Source organism: Apaloderma vittatum, unplaced genomic scaffold (genome assembly GCF_000703405.1).
Source record: "Apaloderma vittatum isolate BGI_N311 unplaced genomic scaffold, ASM70340v1 scaffold4702, whole genome shotgun sequence".
In the NCBI taxonomy this organism is placed as follows: Eukaryota; Metazoa; Chordata; class Aves; order Trogoniformes; family Trogonidae; genus Apaloderma; species Apaloderma vittatum.
The window spans coordinates 1-22,717 of record NW_009702925.1 but is presented as its reverse complement, the minus strand read 5'-3'; the positions used below and the strand labels follow the sequence as shown (position 1 = coordinate 22,717).

The following is a 22,717-nucleotide window of genomic DNA, read 5'->3' as shown; positions in this document are numbered from 1 at the left end:
CCTCTGGAACAAGAAGTTACAGAAATGGTATCAGAAAAAATGTGTCAAAAGGAATAAAGAAACAGAAAAAGTATCTGTAGGGAGACAGAAGAGAAGCCAAAAGGGAATGTCTCTTCAGATAAACAAATCTATGTCCCTAAGAGCAGCGTTACGGCCGCATTATATGAACTAGGAGGAAGTTCATTTTTTACGCTATGACTTGATGGAAACTATTTCTTATGATGCAGTGAAACTACTCGGGCTTCTTTAAGACTAGAGCTTCTGTCTTTGCTGTGTCAGGGCTATGGATTCCTCTCACATTACAGTCTTATACCACAGCTGATTTTTTTTTTAAAGAAATTTGGAAGATAATCAAATGAAAATTATTTGAAGTGTCAGGGTTGCCAGAAGAGTTCAGTGTCCTGTGGCGTCAAACAGTAAATGTATTAGAAACTTTAAACCTCATGACACTTTATTGGCAAGAAAAAAATAAAGCAGATTCACTTTGTTTGGTAGCAGTAGGTATACTGTATACAACATTCAGGTATTTTGTGTATTCGGGGTTTCTGTTAGCTTTTGTCTTTCTTAGATGCTGGTCATGGTGCTGCAGCAACTGAAGCATCTCCAGCTGAATGCATTCACAGTTCCTTTGTTTGAACTCACCCATTTTCTCTAGGATACTGCACTAGAGTCACTTGATACTGACCTGAAAATGTAGGGATTTTTATGCTGGGGATACAGATCATCAAAATTGGCTCATGCTTAAGTTACATGTTTAAGTTACAACTCTTTGTTGTTTGTTTGGGGGTTTTTGTGGGGTTTTTAATAGAGTTACACTAGTAGAGGTTGAGTGAATTGCTTAAACTCAAGCAATCACCACTCATGTGGAGATGTGGTTTTTAGATAAGGAGACTAAAAATGTTGTACCTTTTAAGAATATCATCTCTGTGATCCTCTGTGCAGAATACTTGAAAAATGGGACTAGTAATTTATACCTGGCAGAAGCACTACTGTATTTTTTTCTTTTTGTTCTGCAGTATACTAATACTATTATAACTTGGGTTTTTTTGTTACACAGTGGTTTGGAAGAAGTGCAGCTTTGCACAAGGGATGGCAATTTTCTGCTTTTTAGCTCGATTGCTTCGCATAATTTATGCTCTTGATTAAACTCTTAATAAATCTTTCCTGAAATTTTGCTACTAACTTTGGTATGATAGAGAAGTTGAGTCAGTTCTGACTTACACAGATGTGCTGGCATCTTTTCTTGGCTGGCTTTCCGTGAAGAGTAGTAAGAACTGTTCATGGCTGCTTTGAGTAATTTTTCCTTTTTTTTCTCTCTCGTTTTTCTTTTCCTTCTAGATCCAACGAATGGTGATTTCAGGTGGCAATTTCAAGCCTGACACCTTGAAGCCCAAAGAGGTGGTCAGCCTTCTGCTGGATGATGAGGAACTGGAAAAGAAATGTATGTGAAAATCATTTTGCAGCATCTTCCTCATCTTCCACTTCTCTAGTTTATGAAGTCTGTGGGTTTATCGCTACAAACACATGTATTGCTGATAACAACTTCTGTTTCCTGGCTCTTTTTGTATTGCCAGTTCTTGTTAGTACAAACTGGTTTCATATCACTGCTGAGCTGAAAGATCAAGTTGTGCAAGAGAGACATGATGATGTGATGCAGTTTTTACTGGCACTCATTCAGGATCGTTACATTGTTCCTGAATGACAAAGCTTTAGCAAGAATTATGTAGGTCATGACAAAAAAAATATTAGTAAAAATGCTGTGTATTTCATCATACTTTTGAGGCTCTATTAGAGGTATGCACTTTGATGTTGCTTGAAAGAAGAATTTCACTGTAAGACTAGTAATTTGGATATTAATTGTTCTAACACAGTAGTGTTTTTAGTGTGGTTTTGTTTAAATTCAGCTGACTTCTTCACAGTTCTGCTAGAACTAGAATTTCTTAAAAGATTCACGAAAGGCTATAAAATACCTTTCTCCTGGTGATAACTTTATTTTTTTTTTCTGACAGTGCGTCAGCGTCAGGAAGAGAAGCGACAGCAAGAAGAAACAAATCGTGTGAAGGAACGTAAACGTAAAAGGGAAAAATACGCTGAAAAGGTAATTTGATGCAGAGAGATTGCCTGTGTCAGTGATGGAGCCGGAAGAGCTTCAGACTCACTGTTTGTGTGGTGTGAAAATGTTTTATGCAAAGGCGGCCTAATGAGTAAATCCTTCTTCCCTTCACCATGGAACACCCGTGGCACTTCCTTACACAGAAGAGGGATATTACAAAATGCGTAATGCATAGTTACCTGTATTTTAGTATCATGAGCAACTTGAAAAATAAGGAAATACTGCATACCCAAACAACACCGTAAATCACCAGCAGTGTGCAAACAACAATTTGAGGACTCGTGCTTGGAAAAAACACAAACCTCTCAACTGGTCATTCTGTGACATATAAAATGGTGACTTAATCAAGATTTTGTTCTGCAAAGACAAAAAGGGAATGTCAGGAAAGCGTCAAACACAGATAAACCCCGTAGAGCTGTGTGTCTTCTGGGGAACAAGGGAAGATCAGTTTGTTTAAAAAAAATCACTAAAACTAGTTCATGAAAATTCTGAACTTTTGAGACAGGGAGGCTTTGCGTTACTTAATTGGAATTCTGTGTAATGGTAAAGAATTTCAAGCTTACTCCAAAAGGTAATGGAAATCAAAGTAAATCTGTAAGAGAACTTGCCATTATTTTATGAAGAAAAAAACCCAAACCCTACTTAAATCTGAAGAAGGAGCCTTTAAGGGATCTGTTATTCTGTCCTTTGCAAACTGGTTCTGGGACATGGCATTTCTCAAGTTGTAATACTGGGTTACATGTTGAGATTTTGGGCTACTTATTCCCTTTCTTCTGTTTTTTTGCTGTTTTCATTCCTGGTATTGTTTTATTTATTTCAGAAGAAAAAGGAGGATGAATTGGATGGGAAGAGAAAGAAAGAGGGCATGAACCTTGTGATCCCATTTGTTCCCTCAGCGGATAACTCCAACCTGTCTGCCGATGGGGACGACTCCTTCATTAGTGTAGACTCTGCCATGCCCAGCCCCTTCAGTGAGGTGAGGCTCGCTGCTGCCTTCAGCTACAAACTGTCTCCCTGGTGGCATTACATCTTGTAGGATTCTCCCTTTTGGTTCTGTTAGCCAGCGTAGAACTTGGAGTATGTGAGGAAGTGAGGTGTCTTAAAGGTGAACTATGGAAATGAAAATTATTTGTTGAAAGCGTAAGAGCTGCTAGTAAGCTGCCTTACAGCTCCCTGTGTTGCTTGACATTCCCCTCTTCATTCACTCTGTGCCTCCATTTCTTACAGCATATTCATGCCCTGACTCTTCTCCCTTTCAGCCCCTGAATTTTTCCATTCCTGCCTGCAGTCCCACTTAGTCTTTTCCTATTTTTTCTCCCTTTTTCCTGCCTTTGTCATGCTTATGTATATAACTGTGTGCCTTCCTCCATACCAATTCCTTCCATAGCAAGAAAAGTCTCTTTCTGCTCCTGAACCAAACTGTATCCCTCAAATAGCTCCTTGACATTCAGTTTCTTTGTAAGTACTCCTCGATCGTGTCATCTACATCTCCTTCTCTGCTTCCTTCCTTGCTGCTGATTCTGAATTAGTCTGTTTATTTCTTTGGAATTTAAATGATAAATTCACATCTTGTTTTCCTGCTTTGTTTTGTAAAGAACTGCAAACTGGTTTTGGCAGCAAATGTATTTTATTCTGTACTGTGCTGATAAAGATTCCTATGTTGCATTGTTCCCTTAATGACTGAGATTGTTATTAGTAGTTAATTATTAGTAGTTTATTAGTGTTAGTAGTAGCAGTAGGTCAAGAATCCTATTGCTTTCTCTCTTGCAGTTGAAGATGCACAGCTGAACAGCAGTTTTCTTAAATCTCTGCTGCAACCAGTAGTCTCCTGTTTCTTAACATCTGTTTTCACTAATTGAAATTAAGTAACTCCTGGAGCTCTTTACTACTACTCAGTGTGTCAATAGCATGTGGTGTGATTAGGCAGACTGTGTATTGTAGAGAAAAATGAAAGAGAACAGAGGAAGTATCAACCAACTTTCTGTCTTTTAAAGATCTTACTGTTTGTGCCCTTCCCTTTCACAACCTGAGAAGTGAACGGCGTTTTTTCTCTGTCACGTGTAGATATCCATTAACAGTGAATTACACATGGGCTCTATCCCCCCTGATGAGAGCAGCAGTGATATGCTCGTGATTGTGGACGATCCGGCTTCCTCAGCACCTCAGTCAAGGGCAACGAACTCTCCTGCTTCCATTACTGGCTCCGTGTCAGATACCGTGAATGGTCAGTATTTTTGCCTTGACTTACTAATAACATTGATTAAACAGTGACTTTTGTATGACTAGGTGATAACGTTTTCTGTGTTTTAACAAGAGTATATGCATAGCTGGAGGAAAAAAGTTGCCTTTTAATAGGGAAATTACTTCTGATTTTATAGGAAATCTGTTTGTACTCCATCATTCACCATACTTTGTTCTTTTCTGTGTTAGTTACTCTTAAAAGTGTTGTCCTTTGTTCCTGTGTTACAGCGGGCTCACCTTCTGTTACGTGCATATTAACAAATTGCAGACAACCACGGAACTATTAATCTCTAAGCTTCTCCTTGAGTTTGATATTGGGCTGATAATCAATTGTCTATTTCCAGTGGGTGATTGGAGCAGCTGTAATTTTAAATAATGGCAAATGTGTTGAATGCCATAGTTTTCTACACTGATGTAAGCAGAGCCATAGTTCTTGACAAGTTTCTTTTAGAGGTAGCAAATAGATAAAACTTTTTATCTATCTTCAAGTAAGAAAATGCTCCATCCTGAAGCAGAACCTTGAATCCTCCACCTGTTTGTAGATTGGTTTCATTATAATAATGATGACAGTTGTAGTTTGGAAGATGTGGTTAATGAAGAGGGAAGCTTCATATATTCAATTTCTTTTCATTGAATCACTATGTGCTAACAGTGTCCATATTAATGTAATTGAAAAATATCAGTTAACAGGAACAGTATTAACGTAAGTGGTAGCTAGTTACGATGTTATATTGATTGTGAGTCACCTAAAATACTAGAGCAGTTATTGTTTTAACATTCTTTTCTTGTGAAGGTGTTTCAGTGCAAGATATGTCTCTCACTGGGAGAGGCCAGTCAAGTCGAAGCCGGGGTCGGCCTAAAGGTTCAGGCGGCGCAACAAAAGGTGGCACTGGGAAAGGCAGGAGCCGGAAATCCATAGCGGGAAGCGCGGCCGCGATGGCAGGAGCCCAAGCCGGGGCAGCGGCAGGCTCCCCAAAGCCGGGGCAGCGGCAGCCTCCGCAGCGGCGTACGCAGCGTATGGGTACAATGTCTCTAAAGGTATGTGGGGAGGGGAGGCAGCGGACTGCCCAGAGCAGAATCAGTCACACGAGATTGAGTGATTGTTGTTTACTGCCTGACAAAGAAAAAAAACAAACAAAAAGATAAAAAGCATTGTGTTGTTGGTATTGCCCACCCGTTATATTTTGAGATCCAAGGCAATATGCAATGGGACGGGGTGATGGTGGGAGAAGATAGAGGTTTCACCACAGATGACTTTGAGAGGCCAGTCCTGCAGAAGTTTCGACTGCCCTTTCAGTTATCTCATACCAAATATTTTTCCTCCTGTTTTTTATTCTGGTGTACAGACAAATCAGACAGTGTTGTTTATCCCATGGCTATGGCTGTGGCTTTCCTGCATTGCTGTCACATTGAGGCTACAGCGTCAGATTCCAAAAGCTGCTAAAATGATTGTAATGGAGCTTCAGCTTTACACCAGCTGCAGGTGGCCTAGGGTACAACTGCAAGATATTTTCTACCTTAAGGACATCCCTCTTCATTAAGCTTTCATAAATCATGAATACAGGTGGTCTTAGGACTGATTGATAGTATATTGTTTGTTGCTGAAGAGCCACAAGTAGAATAACATGCTGACATCGAATTTGATTCTTTTTCCCATTGCTAGGCATGTCTGCAAGCAGCCCTCTGCAAACAGCAATTATTCGGCCTTCCGGACTTGCGGATTTTGGACCTTCAAGCGCCTCTTCTCCCTTGAGCTCCCCTTTAAGCAAAGGAAACAGTGTTTGTGGGACCCCCAAAAGCTTAAACTTGACCAGCAGTCTCATATCAGAAGCTCCGATGAGGAAGCAAAGCAAAGGTGCCCACACCTCAGGTGGTCGGTAGCAATTTGGAACCCCCCAAAGCTTGTCTGAACTGCGATGGCTTTCAGAGTAGACCACCTGGCCGGTGGAAGGCATGCGGACGAATGCCTTGCTGCTGCCCAGCACGTGTGTGGAAAGAAAATCAAAGCACAACGGGAGCGGGTGGTTTACGTGAGCACTTTGATTATGTGTATTCCAAAAAAATTACTTTGCAGACACTGCAAGCAGGAGGGAAGGGAGTCTGGGGGAACTGGGAGAGCGTCAGCTTGTGTTTTACCGACGCATCTGACAAAGATTCCCAAGTAAGCATCCAGCTACTCCTTGCAGCATCCTGCAGCTGTGTGTCCTTCAAGTCACACCAACATACTTTCTTGTAGCTTGAGCTGGAACCCAGCGTTAGGTTTATCCTAATCGGTACCTGAGCCCCAGGAGTATCCTGTAGAGTCACAAGACATTTCCGTACTGGTCAGTGTACGTGCGGGGTTAATTGGGGGGGGCTAAGCTGAACCTGATGTATGATCAAAAAAAATCTTCGATTCTTCTAGTGTGGGCCTCGGGGTCCTTTAAAGGATTAAAATGCAAAGTGAGGTGTCTCAGGTGGGTTCCAGGGAGTGGAATCTTTTCAGCAGCATTTGTCAGGAAGAGACCCGGAGACACGGAACACAGAGAGCCCTCGCAGGCCTAGCAAGAGCGGCAGAGCTGCCTCTGCGTCACGCAGTGGAAGAAGCCATGAGTTGGCAGTTTGGTTTGTATTTCAGAGTTCGCATCAGCACAGAGACTCACTGCGTTCAGATATCTCTCGCTTCCAAGGCATGTGGAACTCTTCAAAAGCTTAGGAACAAAGTAAGGCTCTTATTTGTACGAATCTCAAGAAGAGGGAAAGCTGAAGGGCCGAGGAAGAGTTTGCTGCTGCTCCTCTCGCCGTGCCGTAGCCCAGCGCGGTTGTGTGGCTTGCGGTGCTGCGAGGGGAGCAACAGAAACAGTCCCGAGAGAGGGAGAGAGCTGTGCCATTCCCCCTCCAGCCAGATTCTGGGGAGAAAATTATCTCACATCCCAGCCACCTGTCCACCATCCTTCCGGTGTGTTTCCCCTTCACCTTTGTGATCATCCCACACAGTAGCTTGGTTGAGGTTTCTGCGGGGTCCCGCAGGGCTTGTCCGAGGCAGCGCTGCCCACACCCACCTGTCTCCTCATTCTCTGGATGCTCCTTCCCGGTTCTCGATGCACAACCCCCAGCCCTGCCCGCCGTAGCCCCTTGCTTTGCTGGAAGCTTTGTCTGCATTGCACTGAGATTGAGGCGTGGGGCAGTTCTTCTGTCCGACACGTTGAATTAAAAGGCTGTTCTGCCAGGGCACTTTCACCCCTTGAGAGAGAAGCAAGTTGAGTTGCAGGTCTGGGCTGTGACAGCGGAAGATGACTTTTTTATTATTATTATTATTATAATTATTTTTTTTCCAACCCCAAATCCTTTGCCTGGCGTCCTACAGTGTGGAGCGAGTGCTTCCTGTTGGCTCTGCCTCTAATTTGCACACCTGAAAATAGCAGAACTGAGCTTAGTTAGATTGATTTTTAAACAGATTTGCAGGGGATAATTGAGGGGGAGGCAGTGTTTAATTAACTCACTAAGACTTCCCCCTTCCCCTCCTATTCACATGTATATATGATATTTAGAGGGAATCAGACAAATGCCAAGCCTTTTTTCTCTTTGAATGTGCTGTCTATTTTTATAACTGAACCTGTACATATGTATAAAGAGAGACACATCTTTCTTTTACTAACTGGAGAAGAAAATCTTAAATAAAATTGAGTGAGATAATTTTATGTAAATAAGTGTCTTTGTGGTTTTTTTATGCATCTAGCTCTATGAATGAGAGGATTAGGGAAGAGAGCACAGAGGGTGCACATCTGGAAATGCATCTGGAGACATATGCTGCTCAGTGTGACGCTCCTCTTCAGAGTATCGTGTTTGTAACCTTTTCCAGTTACAACTGTACGCTTAGCACACGTCTGTACTCGCTGACTAACTCGTAATCTGTTTCGGAGTAGGTGTGCAGCAGGTCACAAGAAATCAGAAGCAAGTATAATGTGAGTAATTATGTAGGACCTGAACTACAATGTTTGAATTCAATACAGTTGTTCTTTTTGGGCTATCATTCTCTACGTTTTTTTCCTTTTTTTTTTAGTGGGAGTTGAAAGGACTTTTGTGTGTGCAGGCTTGATTTTCAAACTGCTAGACAGTTGCATTGATTTGTAATTCAGAGTGGAGAGGGAAAAGAAATACTTGTTACTTGAAAAGGTTTCAGAAATGTACTATGCACTGTTGCACGCTATACTTTTGGAAGATTAAATTACTGATATTTTTAAAACTTACAGAAGTGCATTTAGTGTCATTTAAAATTCAAAAGAGATAAAAAATGATATCAAGTTGTGGCAAAAGTGGCAGCCTGCCTGCTTGCAAAACTTGCATCAGGCTGACAAATTCAGGAAGATGTAGTGCTGCGGTAAAGTAAATGAACTGCTCAATCACATCCAGCTCCATTTCTGCATAAAGTTAAATTTAATCAGATGCATCCTTTGTATTCTGCATTATGGAAGAACTGAGATTCTGTGATCTCAAGGGATTGGGAGGAATTCTTGTGGTGACTGTCCTAACTTCGTGATTTGGGGAAGGAAGTAGCGCTGGGAAGACTGGGAGGTTTTTTTAAGGCAGTGGAGGTTTGTGATCAACGCGGAAGCTTGGTCCTTGGCAGCTGAGATCTGAGCATCTTTTTGCTCCGACTGTGTGTTGTGCACTTGTCTTACAGGTTAATGGCAAAGCAGGTGACTTATTCCTGAGAGAGATCAGGGTATTTGCTAGCGGCAGAAACAGAATATGGAATGAACTGAGTTTGTGTTTTAAGCTGGAATGATGAAATAGATACCATTATGTTTTGGGGGATGTTGGGAATGCTGTGTATTCCTCATGCTATTTGATTATGGCGCTTTACCTGTTAACTACAAAACTGTTAGATACAGTTCACTGATTAATAGCACTGTTGAAGACATCTGAGAAGTTAGGACTAAGAGGTGCTGTCATGTCCCGCCTTTACAAACCAGCCTACAAGGGTTGGTTTTTTTTAGCAGGAGACCTAGTTCTTCCCACTGCCCTGCATGGTCAACGAAGTCTTACCAGGCAGTGCCAAAAATTTAGTTAAAGACCAAAAACTGCAGTTGCGGTGTGCCTTTGGAAGAAAGTAATAGTGACTGAAAACCATTGCCTTCTCTCACAAAATATTGCAGGGCAGTTAAGGGTAGGAGAAAGCATTTTTCTTCTCACCTCTAATGCCAAATTTAACCCTTAAGCATGTGGAGAGGACATAGAGCCGGGCCACTGATAAAAAGTACCATTATGAGCCCCGCGGCAGTTTGCCCTTCATCTTCTTGCTGGATGTGGTTAATCGTGAGCCAAATGATGCATCAGAGAAGTGAGAGAAAAACCTTTCCTTGCTCAGCACAGACAGGTTGTGAAAGCTAAGATGTGTGGTTATGATGTTATAGAAATTCCAATATCCTCTCAGCTCTTCTTCAAAACCACATGTATCTGACAGACAGAGACTTGTATTGCACTGTCCTCAGAAAGTCTTCTGTTTAGCTGTGCAGTCATGGCACAGCCCCTACCACGCAAACTCTTGCCCCTTCTCAAAAATGGTTTGGTTCCTGGGCTTCATGATGTCTTCAGAACTCTGTTTTTAATTATTTTGTGGTCAACTGGAGCCCACTTAATCTAAATTGGAGGCAGATTAATTAGCCGGCAAGCCATTTTCTCTTTCTATCGTGGGTCAAGTCTGTTGTTCTCCTCATTTAGCCAGCCACTAGATCGCCTCTTCCTATTCTGCAAAGCCATCAAAAGGTTACTGCAGGGGGGTTTTCACCTAGAACTGCTTAAATTAGTGAGGATGTTAATATTGCACAACCCAAATGTAGTGTTATTTCTGTGCCTTCTGCCCTCTCTGTTTCACGCTTTCCTCAGCACAGTGTACCTGCTCTTTGCTGTCTCATGTTCCGTTTGTGGAAAGCCTTCTGTCTGCCTAGGGCTGTCTCTTGCTTTATTCCCGTAGTCCCACAGTGTTTCCTTCAGCAGCATCTCCCAGCGGGGGAAGCACGCGCAGCTCAGTGGGAAAAGCTCCGTGCAGAAGGAATAGCAGCACCACTTCGATCCGTAGCTCAGGAACAGCCGAGTCGCAGCTGGGAGGAGGAAGAGCGCGACTGATAAAATCACTCGCGGGCAGGATGTGGATCAATGTAATTTGGGAAATGCTGCCCTGTGACCACTGTGCTCCCAGTGCTCACCTCCGACACTCGGTGGAGTGATCTCACCTGCTTCTGCTCCCAGGTATACTTACAGGCTCCTCAGCTTCTCACTCTGCTTCTGTCTTTCTTGTGCATTGAGTGTTCAGTCTGAAACACACGTTGTAGCTCCCAGGGAGCCTTACAGGCGTGCCTTAAGCTCCCCTTCCTGCTCAAGAAGGGATGGAGATGCGATCTCTGCTCTCCTTCAGAAATTTCCAGTCAAGTGGCCAGAAGAAAATTTGTAGCTCACTACCCAAAGGGATGCTGCTTGCACGTGAAGTGTAACTGAGACATACGTACTAAAATAAAGGTAATCACATCTTACGCTCTTAGGTGTCAGCACTCGCTAAATTGTGAAGGATTTTTTTTTTGATTCACAGCCTGCACCAGCTGCACAGCAGTGAATGCGAGAGGGGAAGGGGCGATTCATCCTGCCTCTCCGGAGCGTCGTTACCGGGATGATGCAGATGGCCCAGCCCTCAGATTCAACCGGCAGGTCTGTATTTGTAAACAAGTCTTTATTCCAGCACTTGGATTAGCCTTGGCTCCTCTGAAAAGCCTGCAACAAATGCCTTTTGAAACACAGAAATGCATGATGAGATGAGTTGGGTTTCCTCCAGCTTCACCCTCCTCTTAGCTCCTGTGTCTTCCCTCAGGAAAGTGAAGTTACTCCAAAGTTAATGGGTCTTCCAGGCATTTTGTACCAAATTATTTACATAATGTTCATCTAGGGGCATATGAGGGAATTTGTTTGTGTCCCAGGCATGAGGAAGTGTTTCAGTACTCAGGTATGAAACGATGACTCCTTCCTTCCTTCCTTAGCTGATGAGCATCACTGATAGAATGTGGTAAGGGAGGAAAACACTGAAACACCACTTTCGTGCTTTCTTGAGTTTCCCTGTGGACTGTCTCTTCCTTCTTCGACAGCATTGCTCGTTAAGTCCACTGTACGTAACAGGAGCTCCTGCAAGCATCTGAGCTTCCAGTATCTCTTGTTGTCTCTGTGACATTTGTTTGCAAGCACCTGGTTTTTTTCCTCCCTGCTCCTTAGCCTTACTCAGCTTTTCTCAAGACCGAAGTGTTGTCTTCAGGGCTTTTGGTTGGTAGCAGAGATGTTCTGTTGAACAGTGTTAATTTTTAATTGCAAGATTCTCATAGCCTTGCATCTCAACGAGAATGGTGAATTAAGGTAATGCTAAGCAGATGTGTAGTTTGTGCACACTGTTACCCTGAATAAACATTCGCCAGCTTCTTCAAAACCAAGAAAACCTGTTATTGTTTCTCAGAGATTAGAACCTGTTTGGAAATTTACTACCGGTTTGGACTGTCTGATATGACAAAACTGATGTGTAGGATTGGGCTATTTGTTAAACTTAGTCAAGTTTTCTTATTCATAACGAGAAGCTAGTGGCTTTCTTCTCAAGATATATTTAACAAATGCTATCCTAATAGGAGAAGCAATTCCTGTTTATCTTTCGTCTATTCTTGCTGATGTGTCCCTATATCCTAACTTCCACCTTGGCCTTCATTTAGGAAGGAGTAAATCACAGGTGGGAGCCCTCTCTCCTTGCAATGGTAAGATGTTGTCTGTCTTTCACGTGTCTGTCTTTCAGGTTTTTTTTAAATTCTGGTACTGCTGTTTCCTCTGATGTTGTGGTAGAGTTCAAACATAGAAATTCTCATTCGTATTCAGGCTAGTGAGCGCACTTTGGAATTCTGCAGCTCCTGTGCAGATGAGTGGTTTTATGATGCTCTGCAACGACGTTCCCGAGTAACTCCCCTCCCAGGCGGGCTCTTGGCAGAGAAAGAACATTTGCGTTAAGTGGGAACAGCTGTTCTCCAGTTCACATCATTCTTTAATTCAAGTAACTTTTCTCCATAGACAAGCCCAAACCTGTGTCAAAGTTTCTCTAAACCCCATCTAACTTCTTCACAGAAGTGTATTTGATGCAGTCACCGTCAGCCCTTATCCTCCCCACAGCAGTGCACGGAGCGCTTGGCTGTATTTCACACAGCCTGTAGAAGCTTGTTGGGCTTTATTTTGTTCTTATTTTTTTTTAAAGAATGGGATAGCCAGCAAATTTCACCCTTAGTTGGCTGAATATTGCTTTTAATTTATTTTTTTTTTAATGACATAAAGCTTTTGGCACGTGACTGCCATTGGCTACGTGCTGCTCAGAGGAGCGTGCCGCTGCCCAGTAAGCGTGATGGCACGTGGCTGGACACGCCCTTGGGTGACATCTCATTGCCTGTGACAAAGCTCAGGGGTTTTCCTTTGCAGACAGAGGAAACACAAGGGATGTTTGGACCATATGAACTTTCAGAGTCTTGAAAACTAACATCCAGAAACCCCTTTTCAGTCACTCTGTGCATGTGGTGGGTGCTGATGTGAGGGCTCTTCTGCATCTCGTTTCTTCTTGTGGCTCCCACACCGTCCATAGAGTCCAAATGAACACTTCTGTGAACAACTTCTGCATTCATACAGACCTCTCTTTGCATTTAATCCAGATTTGTCTTTGATTTAATCTCACTTACAGCCATAGTACCGTGGTATTTCTTTGAAATAGTTCATGAAATAGCTCTAAAGATGCATAATGGTACATTTCAGTCTCTGGATTTCAAGCACTCCTGAAACTAATTCAGCTTTGTGACGTCCGTTTGTCCAGGAGACTGCAGTCTTTCATCATTCTCTGTCGTGGTCAGAGTTTGGAAGTAGTTACTGTATCTCACTTGTCATAATTTTACCGTGATGTGTATTTAATCTGGTTAGCATGAAAAAATAACGGCTGCCTGGTTTTTTAGCGATTGGTCACTCAGCTCCATTTCTGTTGACTAGCTGAGAACTTACTGATATTGTGATGCTGAATCTGTAAAGCTCAAGTAGGTTTTTAACCATGGTGTTGATTTGGGGCTGGAAGTCATGACAATTTCTTTCACAGGCTGCCACAACCCCAAGTGTTTTATATGTTTTTGAAACACCATCATGAGTTTTGCAGAAGGCGGCTTAACTAAATGTTATTTAGGGAGATCTGGTTTGCTAGAATATTCACAGACAGATTAGAGAAGCCCAGCTCTTCCTTGCAGCGATATAATTGATAGCAAATGAGAAAAGTCATGTTGTTTACATTTTTAATTTAAAACAGATCTCGTGTCTGACATGTTACAGGAATAAACACGTGTGAGACGTTTGGAACTGCCAGCAACTGTGAGCCCCAGCCACGAGCTAAAAAATCTTGAGGGAATGCCACAAATTTGGGTGATGTGTATAAAACAAAACCACCCAAGCTATAGAAAAATATTTCTCTGCTGAGCTTAATTTCGAGTTGGGAAATAAACATTATGCAAGCTTAGGTGTGTGGAGGTTTAAGAATACTGAGGACAAATTACTAAACTTGCAACCACACAGATCCTGAGTGGGCAATGGTGAGCAGAAGGGTATCCATAAAATTTTCAGACAACTCTCGCCTGTTTACGTCGGGATCTAGTGCTGATTACACGAGCACACGTTATCTTTTTGTGCCATGGTATCTCTGAATACCTAACGTACAGTTCCAAGTACGCTGGCAAACGTCACTCCTCAGTGTTTCACATAGTGCACTCAAAGTCACTGCACGCTTTTGAAATCATGTTCTTGATGTCTCAGTTCCCCATCTGCAAAATGGAAATGATAACTCTTCACAAAGGCCTTGTGAAGAGGAATTGGAGTTTGTGAAGGTGCTGCAGTGATTTGCAGAGGTTGCTATAGCGATTTGCCAGAGAAAAGAAGATGGTGAATGTTCCCCTGCACTTGGAGCAGGGTGTGCATAAACAAACATAGGACCTCACAGGAGTAAAAGGATTTGAGCTGCTGCTCATTTTTAGCGTCCTCCCAGCAAGTGAGTTGAGGCAGAAATCCACTGGGGAAGCAACAGTGGATGTTTATTCTGAACGAGGCTAGTCCTACAGTTACTTTTTATCCTCAGTCTTGAACTCATCTGCCCTCAAATTATAGGCTGTATTTGCAGGAATAGATTCAATATATGTTGTAGTTCAGAGACACAAATGCTGGCAGAATTGACTGCACTGTGCAGCAACAAGAGATGTGGTTTCATCAGGCTCCCGCCTAACGGGGCCAGAGGTAATTGAGTCTCTTAGCAGCCACTGTCAAAAGGAAGATGGAAAGCAGTGTCTGTTAGAGCTGTGGGGAGCTGGGCGTTGCTGCTCTTTTCCCTCTCTGAAAACAGGATTATGTGTTCATGGAGAGGAGCGTCTTGCAGAAAAACATGCTCTTATAAAACCGAAAGAATGAATGTACGTATCATCTAAAATGAAGTTATGTATCATCTGAAAATCTGCTAGCTGTTTGAAATATACTTTGGGGTAAATTTCACTTATGGAAAGGGTACATCACTGGAAAACAGAAATGAGACGTTTAGCTAGATGTCTGTAGAAGCATCCTGAGTTGTCTGTAACCGTATCTCCCACCCCTCTGCACCTCTGGCCGATCCAGCACCGTGTCAGCCGTGGTCCTGGGAGGTCACTTGCAGCACAGGCCGTCGCAGTGATGTGAAAGCTCTGGTGCAGAGTGCCCTCAGCACAAGCAGAGGTACCACCAGCACATCCACGGGCAGCCCTTGTCTTTCTGCACCATCCACTGGGGCCAGGGCTCCCCACCCTTCCCAGGGCATTATGCGCTTCCCTGGTGCCGACTTGCAGTTGGGAAAGGCTTGGTGTGCTGTCTAGACGAGGAAGGGGATCAAAGGCTGCTCTTCTAGTTTGTTTTATGTTTTCAAATGTCACATATGCTTTGTGTAGACAGGGTTTAATATCAGCAAGCTGGCTGTGGTTGCCCCCGAGGCGGTTTATTTGTAGTCGAGGATGTAATTGCTGTAAGTGGGTTGGAGTCTGTGAGATGACTTCAGTGTTGTCTGTGCTGTTGGTATCGCTCGGTCTGCAGCTCCAGCTCAGGGCAAAGCAGATTGCTGAGACCATAAGCTCACGTCAGCCTGGACCGTTCCCTTCACCTGCGAATGAGGGTACGTGGGGCAGGTGCAGCGCCGTGCAAAGGAGCCATGTCCTGTCATATGTGTGCATGTGCTAATGAACCCCCTCAGTCTGCAGGAATCTACAGCTGGACGTGTGATCACAGGCTTCACACAGAGCGTGGAGTGAATGCTCCGGAGGCCGCCCGTGGCCGCTCTGTGCGCTTGTCCACTTCCACAGTGCAGTTGAGCCCAGGCGCTTGTTTCATCATGTTTCTGAAGGCCAGGCTCGCTAACCAGCGAGGCTGAACAAAACTGCTCACCAAAAGTCCTCCTCCTCCAACTTGTCTTGCCGTGGGCGAAGGGCTTACAGCTTTCCGGGTGCCGCAATAGCCGATATCTGCTTGTGGAGGAAACAGCTCCGTGGGGCTTGTTCCTACCATGCTGAGCCAGCAGGGCTGGAGCAGTTGGGGTAAAAATCTCCCCTTTCCTTTGCCAACAGGAGTTTTAAGTGCCAGCAGCTATTGGGTGACTCTTCAGTTGTCAAGCTCAGACCAAGATGATCCCTGGTAGTTTTAATTGAAGCTTCGTGGAAGAGTCCCATTAAAGCAGTGAGGTGAGGGAGGCAAAAAGAAGTGTAAACAGGAGTCCGTAAGAGAGAAGTCTTTGTTCTCGTGTCCTCAGAACAACCCAGCGTGGTCTGAGAACAGTGTGGTGTCCCCAGCTAGGAAAACAGCACCTCTCTGTCTTTGAACTTCCCTGACCTTTTACGTTATTTCAGTCTCATTCTCTGGAGTTCAAGGTACTGGCTGTGCTTCAGGAATTCGCAAGCATAAACACTCATCAGTGTGGCTGGCACTACCATAAGATGAAAAGCGAGTTGAGAAAGAATAAAACACATCCCAAAGCCAAACAAAAAGTGTACAGGGTTTGTAAACAAAGCATGTAGAACTTCCCCAGGGCTCCCCAGAATGCCCACTTCCTTCCTCCTTCCCTCCCAGGCCTAAGGCTCTTTGAAAGCCATACAGGGCTTCTCGCATAACTTTAATACAGCATATAAATTAGGGAGGTTTTCACTTAAGCCAAGGAAACTACTTAGTAGGAAATTCCAAAGCTGCTGGATTTGCTGCAAGTGTAGTTTTTCCCCAGCCTGACTGTAAATCTATTTTTTAATTTTATCCCTTCCTGCTTCTCCTGTGTGCAGGGAACCGTGCTGTGCTGAGCTAGGCTGCGTGCCGGCTGCCCACGCATGTGCTGGGGCTGCGCTTTTTAATGTTGCCTCTGTCCTTGAGTTCTCAGAAAAACGCTTTGGATTTGGTGCTACTGAAGCATGTGCTATATCGTGAAAACTGGCAGAACCAAAGTGAGAAGCCTGACTCGGGGGGAAAATCTCCCATCCAGACTCTGCTCCTTTGGTTTCCCTTCTGCCTTTTGGATGAGGTTATTGTGCTGAAAGTGATATAACTCAATTTAAAGTTTCACAAAGGCCTTCCTGGCCTAAACTGATGTCCAGGTTTTGGGACATGCTGGCATTGCTACTATTTTGGCACTGAACTGTGTTACACCGAGAAACATCTGAGCGTGCAGGTGACGACATTTGCATGTTCGGTGCTGGATATTTTATGCAAAGTCAGCCAGCCCCACTTGCCCTGGCGCAGCTGTGCACTCAGCTGACCCTCTTTCTTTCCCCTGCTTCACTGTCCAGTCTTTCCTGGTAGCGGGAGCAGAGGAACACACTGTTACGACGCCGGGCGTTGTTTCTGGACACATCCTCTCTGTACACAGTGTGCGCCAAGTGCTGTCCAGCCTCTCCTGCAGAGGAGAGCACTGGTCAGAGCAGCCTTGGCAGACGCCGTGACAGGAGAGAACCTGCCGTTCAGCCCATGTATTGCTGCTGCAGAGGTCGTCCAGGAGCAGCCATAAGTGTTTGTTTGGTTTGATTTGGGTTTTGTTTTTTTATCTTTTGCTTTTCCTCTGCTGCTGAAACATCTGTAGGTCATTAAATCCACATTTCAGCCTGTCTCCTCAGCGGCAAGCAGACACACATGGAATAACACATGTGCTGTGTGCAACCAGCTGCAGCTCCTGTAAGAGCTGTGAAATCCAGCACGTGCCATTCCCTGTGCCTGGCGGAGCCCCAGCGACCCTCTCGAGGCCGTGGGGATGCGTGTTGCTGTGCCTCTCTTTTTCAGCCCTTCTGGGGACTGAGAACCTTCCAAGTCTGTGCTGGCCTCACTTTCTAGCATCTAGAGATGCTCGAACATAGGTTCTCCTCAAGTAGACTCGACCAAGCCATTGTTTGCTTTTGAAGCCAGCTGAGGAACGCAGGTCTGTTCCCTACCTGTCCCCTAGGCCACCCACCTGTCCTACCTCCTCCCTCCCTTGCTAAGCTGTGTGCCCATATGCCATCAACCACAGAGACGAGTTTGATCTCACTATTTTTGTGGCCCAGCCTCTTACCTGGAAAAGTACACAAAGCACAGCCAAGTTCACACTTTGGTCTTGCTATAGTTAAGCTACATTTTTACTAACGCTCAAAGCACCCTGGTGGAAATTTTCCTGTGCGAAACCTCCTTGGTTCTCACCATTCCACCTTGAAACTGAGATGATACTTTAGCACCTAAGAACCAGAGCCTTTTTTTGCTTCTAGTTTTGTCTTCTCTGAATCCTTTCAGCATTGCTGACTTTCTTTATCCTTTCTTCTGCCCTATTAAGGACCACATGCCCTCAGGAGTTCTTTATACATATATGAAAACCAGGCCTAGATTAATTGTTGTCGTCTACTTTATTTAGCTGGCTGTGCCACTGCAAGGCAACTGGGTAGGGTCCTGCCCTAATGTCCTCAAGGAAATGGTGACCCAGGCTCGTGTTCCAGGGCTGTTGTGGGAACTGATGGGTGAGAAAAATGGAAAAGGTTGAAGGAGGGAGTGAAATCATGTGAATTGTACCCAGTTTACGCTTGGGAAGTATGTGATTGATTGCACTTGTAAACATAGAATCATAGAATGTTTTGGGTCGGAAGGGACCTCAAAAGGTTACCTAGTCCAATCCCCCTGCTGTGAGCAGGATCAAACATGTTTCTGTTGCAACTGGTTTCTAATGAGGTGACTGTATAGGCACAAGCTTGTCATAGGCAAGTCAGAGAAGAGGAAAACTGCACATGCCAGAGGAAGCCACTAGATAGGGAAGCACCTCCAGAAATGTCTGGCAGCAAACGAGGGTGGTTGCCTCACCCTCTGAAAAGGTGAGTGCTCTTTCCCAGGCCAGCCATCAGAGCAGGGGTAGAGCTGCCAGAAGCTGGAGCTGCACCAACGGCCAGATGCTCTGCCTGGGCTAGTAGGTCATGACGTGGGGAGAGAAAGCCTGTTGTGAAACATGTACGGGGTAGGACACTGTCCTTGTGTCACAGTTGGCCTGGTACTGCCAAGTGTCGTGGTTGTATAACTGCCTCCAAGCAGCAGTGATCTTCCTGACCTTTGGTTCATCAAAGGCAAGACCCCATGGTCTGCCCCCTTCCAGCAGCAGTACCAACGTAAGCTGGGCATACTGCAAATGTCTCAGGGTGCCCATCTCTCCTCACACACGTGGTTCAAGTTCAAATCTGGGATGTTAACCTTTTAAATTCACCAACTGACTCACAGGACTCCCAGACTCACAGGACACAATAAAACCCTCAGGAGAAGGGAGTTACAGGATACTTCATTGTCTGTCCTAGTGACTCAAAGTGACAGGGTGACAGCAGCAAGCTGCCATATTCACCACTGCTGGAAAGAAAACAGGGATGTTTTTTGGAAGTCTGCTTCAAAGAATTCATGGGGAAGCAAAGGGTAAGTTCAGTGAAGTATCACAGAATCACAGAATGGCCTAGGTTGGAAGAGACCTTGGAGACCATCTAATCCAACCTCCCTGCCATGGGCAGGGACGCCTCTCAAGTAGACCAGGTTGCGCACTGAAGAACTTTTTCCTAAGATCCAAGTGAAATCTGTTTTCCTTTAACTTAAATTCATTTCCCCTTGTCCTATTGGTGGACACTTTTGTAAGAAGTCCCTCCCCAACCTTCCTGTAGGTTCCCTTCAGGTGTTGGAAGTAGTGTATCTGTGCTTAAAACACTTTGTTTTTCAAGGGAAGAAGAAACAGCTGAAGGAACAGCCCAAGCACCGATGGACTGTTCACAAGTGCTCACCACTTGGCTTTCACTAGCAGTGTGCAAGATCCTGGGCCCAACTTGGGCTGAATGAGGCAATGGGGTCTCTTTGTGAGACGGCCACGCAGGTCACTTACTGCACACCTGCTATTAATTCCAGTCTCTGGTGCCTTTGAAAAAGGCATGAAGATGGTTTTTGTTTGTCTAGAGATATTTTAGTCTTTGACCCCAGTCATGTACTAGTAAGGGAGTGTTCCCCTGCAGGTAAGGTGATTCTTTAACCCTTTCATTTTCCAGCTGAGGGATTTTACCCCCCACCCCCTGGGGAGATGCAGCAGCTCAGTTGAAGTGAGAGCCTCCACCCAACAGGGCAAAGCACAGCTTTCTCTAGTCTATTATCCCCAAAACACACACCTGCCTTTAATTAGTGGTAAATTCAGTTGTTTCAATTAGTTTTCCCTTCATCACTCAAGCCTTGAGGCAGTTATTACCAGTAGGTACAGTGATCTGCTTGTGCTGAGGCAGCTGGTAAGCAGAGGAGTCAAGAGGGCAGCTGCCCCTCACCCCTGTACACAGGGCGCTGCGCGCCAGGCAGCAGAAAAATAACCCCCTCCCTTGGTGTTGCCCACAGAGCTGGCTGCAGCAGCAGTTTCTTGTCCTTCCACTATTACTTCTTGGAAACTGCGATGCCGAGTTACACTTGGAAAAAAATAAAAAAATATTCTCTTCAACCTGCCAAGGGAGAATTACATCTCTGTGCCTGCCCCGTACAGTCAGGAGGGCTGGCTCCTGTCTGTCATCAGCACTGGCACTACAGAATCAACAACAGCTGGAAGCTGGGAAGAGAAAAGCACTTAACCCCCTTTTCACAGGGGGAAAGGATCACTGGGTGCCTTCCAGTAGATCCAGCAGAGGCAAGCTGCTAAGCAGTGAAATTTATTTTTAAAAAAGCAACAAAAAAAACCCATAGAAACTACAGCAGCATTACCAGCTAGAATTTTTTCAAACTACAAAAAAAAATAAAATTAGTTTTAACTTTGAAGTCAGTAATGAAGAAAACTAGCATCAAAGTACAGAAGACTAAGATTGTCAGTTTGTTTTATTACTGGGCACAGCACTGTACCACTTCATAGACATACAAGCCACAGTAATACAAACAGTCCCTACCTTTTTTTTTAATAATAATAAAAACCCCACATGGTATTTGGGAGGAGTCAAGTGTCCTGGGGTCAGCTCTCAAGAGCTATTTTGTCGCAGTTGCAGTAGCAGCAGTTTTCTTACTAAATACTGTGGGGTTTCACTGTTAATACACAAAGCTGAAAAGTCTGAGCTTGCAGCAGTAATTCTGCTTAACACCATCAAGGCAGGCTTTTTTCAGGAGCTCAAAGGCTTGCAAGTATGCTCAGTCATGGTCCTCTGCAGTCAAATAAGTGTACGAGACACACCCCCCTGTATCGAACTAGAATCTTCAAATGCTTCTACAGAAACCCATGTTATCCCGAAGCACCAGAGGTTTATCCAGTACAGGGCTAGTTAAAATGCTTCTGCATCCAGACAGCTTTCCTGCAGGCAGCACAGATTCCTCACACCAGCAGGACCATTTCTTACAGAGTCAGTCAGTTCTGTAGCAGCACAAAGTCAGTGAAGCTTGGAGTGAAGCTTCTGTGATTTAGAGCAGGCTTAGCTCCTCAGAAAACCAATTTAAAACTAGAAGGCACAAACACAAGGCTGAACGTGGGCTGTGTACCACTGTGGCATATGAGCAGTTCAGATACCCCTCCTAAGGGTAAATGCATCACATAATAAATACAGTATAACATTTTAGAAAAATAAGTGCATTACTGTGATCCTTCACAACATAAAGAAGTAGGATCCACGAGAGCCTAGAGGCCAGCTCACTTAATATTGCACAGAAGTCCTGAGATTTAGCGTCAGGTCATTGTAACTGGAGGTGGGACACGGCAGGGAAAACAAAAAAGGCCTTATTTGGCAGAACCTGCCCCAGTGTCCACCACCACACAAAGAGCTGTTTGCCAATCTGAGGTAGAATTATATATATCCTTCTTAAACCCAGTCAAGTCCTGCTCAACTAGTCTTCAAAAGAAAAAAGTGCACAGAACGGATTACCTTTTTCCTTCTCTAAAGAGAGTGCTTCAGGTTTAACCCCTGGAAGCAAGTCTTACAGAGCAAAGTTCCAGCAAAGATCCCTGCTTCCCACTTGGAAAGCAGCAATGGCCATTGTGGTGCTACAGGTAAAGAGTATAACAGGTGCTAGTTACAAGTCCTACAGCAAGCATGTTTTACTCCATTTCCTCCCTCCCCTACTACTTGCTAATTCTCCCTCTCTTCACTCAGTCTGATGTATCTTATCAGAGTTTTAAGATTGTCCTCACTGCTTTCTTCCTTTTGTCCCTTCTACTGGGATCCTGCAGAAAAGTTTTTCAACTCTGAGACTTCTGAGGAACATTTGTTGTTTCTTCTAGAGGGTCTTCTGTGTAGTATAGCCATGGAAGGATGGAAACAAGAGCCTCTTCAATGGAGAAGAGATGTTTATCCTCTGCTTGAGGGCAAAAGTAGCGCATGAAGTCCGCCAGTCTCAGCAAGTACTCAATGTTATGACCAGCACAACCACTCGAGACAATGATTTGAGCTGCAATGTCTTCTTCAGATGCTGGGCCGAGGTAAGAAGGGTTCTGGGGCGTCGCGATGTAAACAAGAGCCAGGATGGGTTCTTCTCCATCTTCCTCCTGTGGGTGGAACTTGACCAGCTTGGTGTCATAGCCTCCCAGTACAGCTTCTCGCACATTGAGATACTGGAGCGATGCAGCAATTTGTTCCCCACGGACTTCGTAGGCTACACCCCACGTGCATGCCTAAAAAGTGGAAGAGAGAGGTGGTTATGGGATGCTGAAACTGCAGCGGACAAGTCCACTGACGCTTCAGATCAAGCCTGCCTGCCTCCCTTTGGGGTCTCGGCACAAGTGGCAGCAGGGCAGAGAATAACACACAGCACCCACCCCATTTCCCGGGAGGGCAGAAGGGCCCTCGGCTGCTGCCCCCAGCCTCTAGC

At 44.6% G+C, this 22,717-nt stretch overlaps 2 protein-coding genes across 2 annotated transcripts in view; one reads left to right on the top strand and one right to left on the bottom strand.

Moving 5' to 3' along the window:
* Positions 1-6,235, top strand: part of INO80 (INO80 complex subunit) — a 55,517-nt gene extending 49,282 nt beyond the window's left edge. The window contains 7 exon segments of the mRNA XM_009864400.1: positions 1,339-1,441; positions 2,010-2,098; positions 2,934-3,089; positions 4,178-4,337; positions 5,148-5,326; positions 5,329-5,392; positions 6,018-6,235. Of these exon segments, the coding sequence (XP_009862702.1) occupies positions 1,339-1,441; positions 2,010-2,098; positions 2,934-3,089; positions 4,178-4,337; positions 5,148-5,326; positions 5,329-5,392; positions 6,018-6,235 (969 nt within the window).
* A 15,781-nt stretch (positions 6,236-22,016) lies between these two features.
* CHAC1 (ChaC, cation transport regulator homolog 1 (E. coli)) lies at positions 22,017-22,520 on the bottom strand (the record flags this gene model as incomplete). Its single annotated transcript, XM_009864401.1, is given in 1 exon segment — positions 22,017-22,520. A coding segment is annotated over 1 exon segment (504 nt), but the record flags the coding sequence as incomplete, so codon positions are not given.
* Between the last annotated feature and the right edge of the window lie 197 nt (positions 22,521-22,717).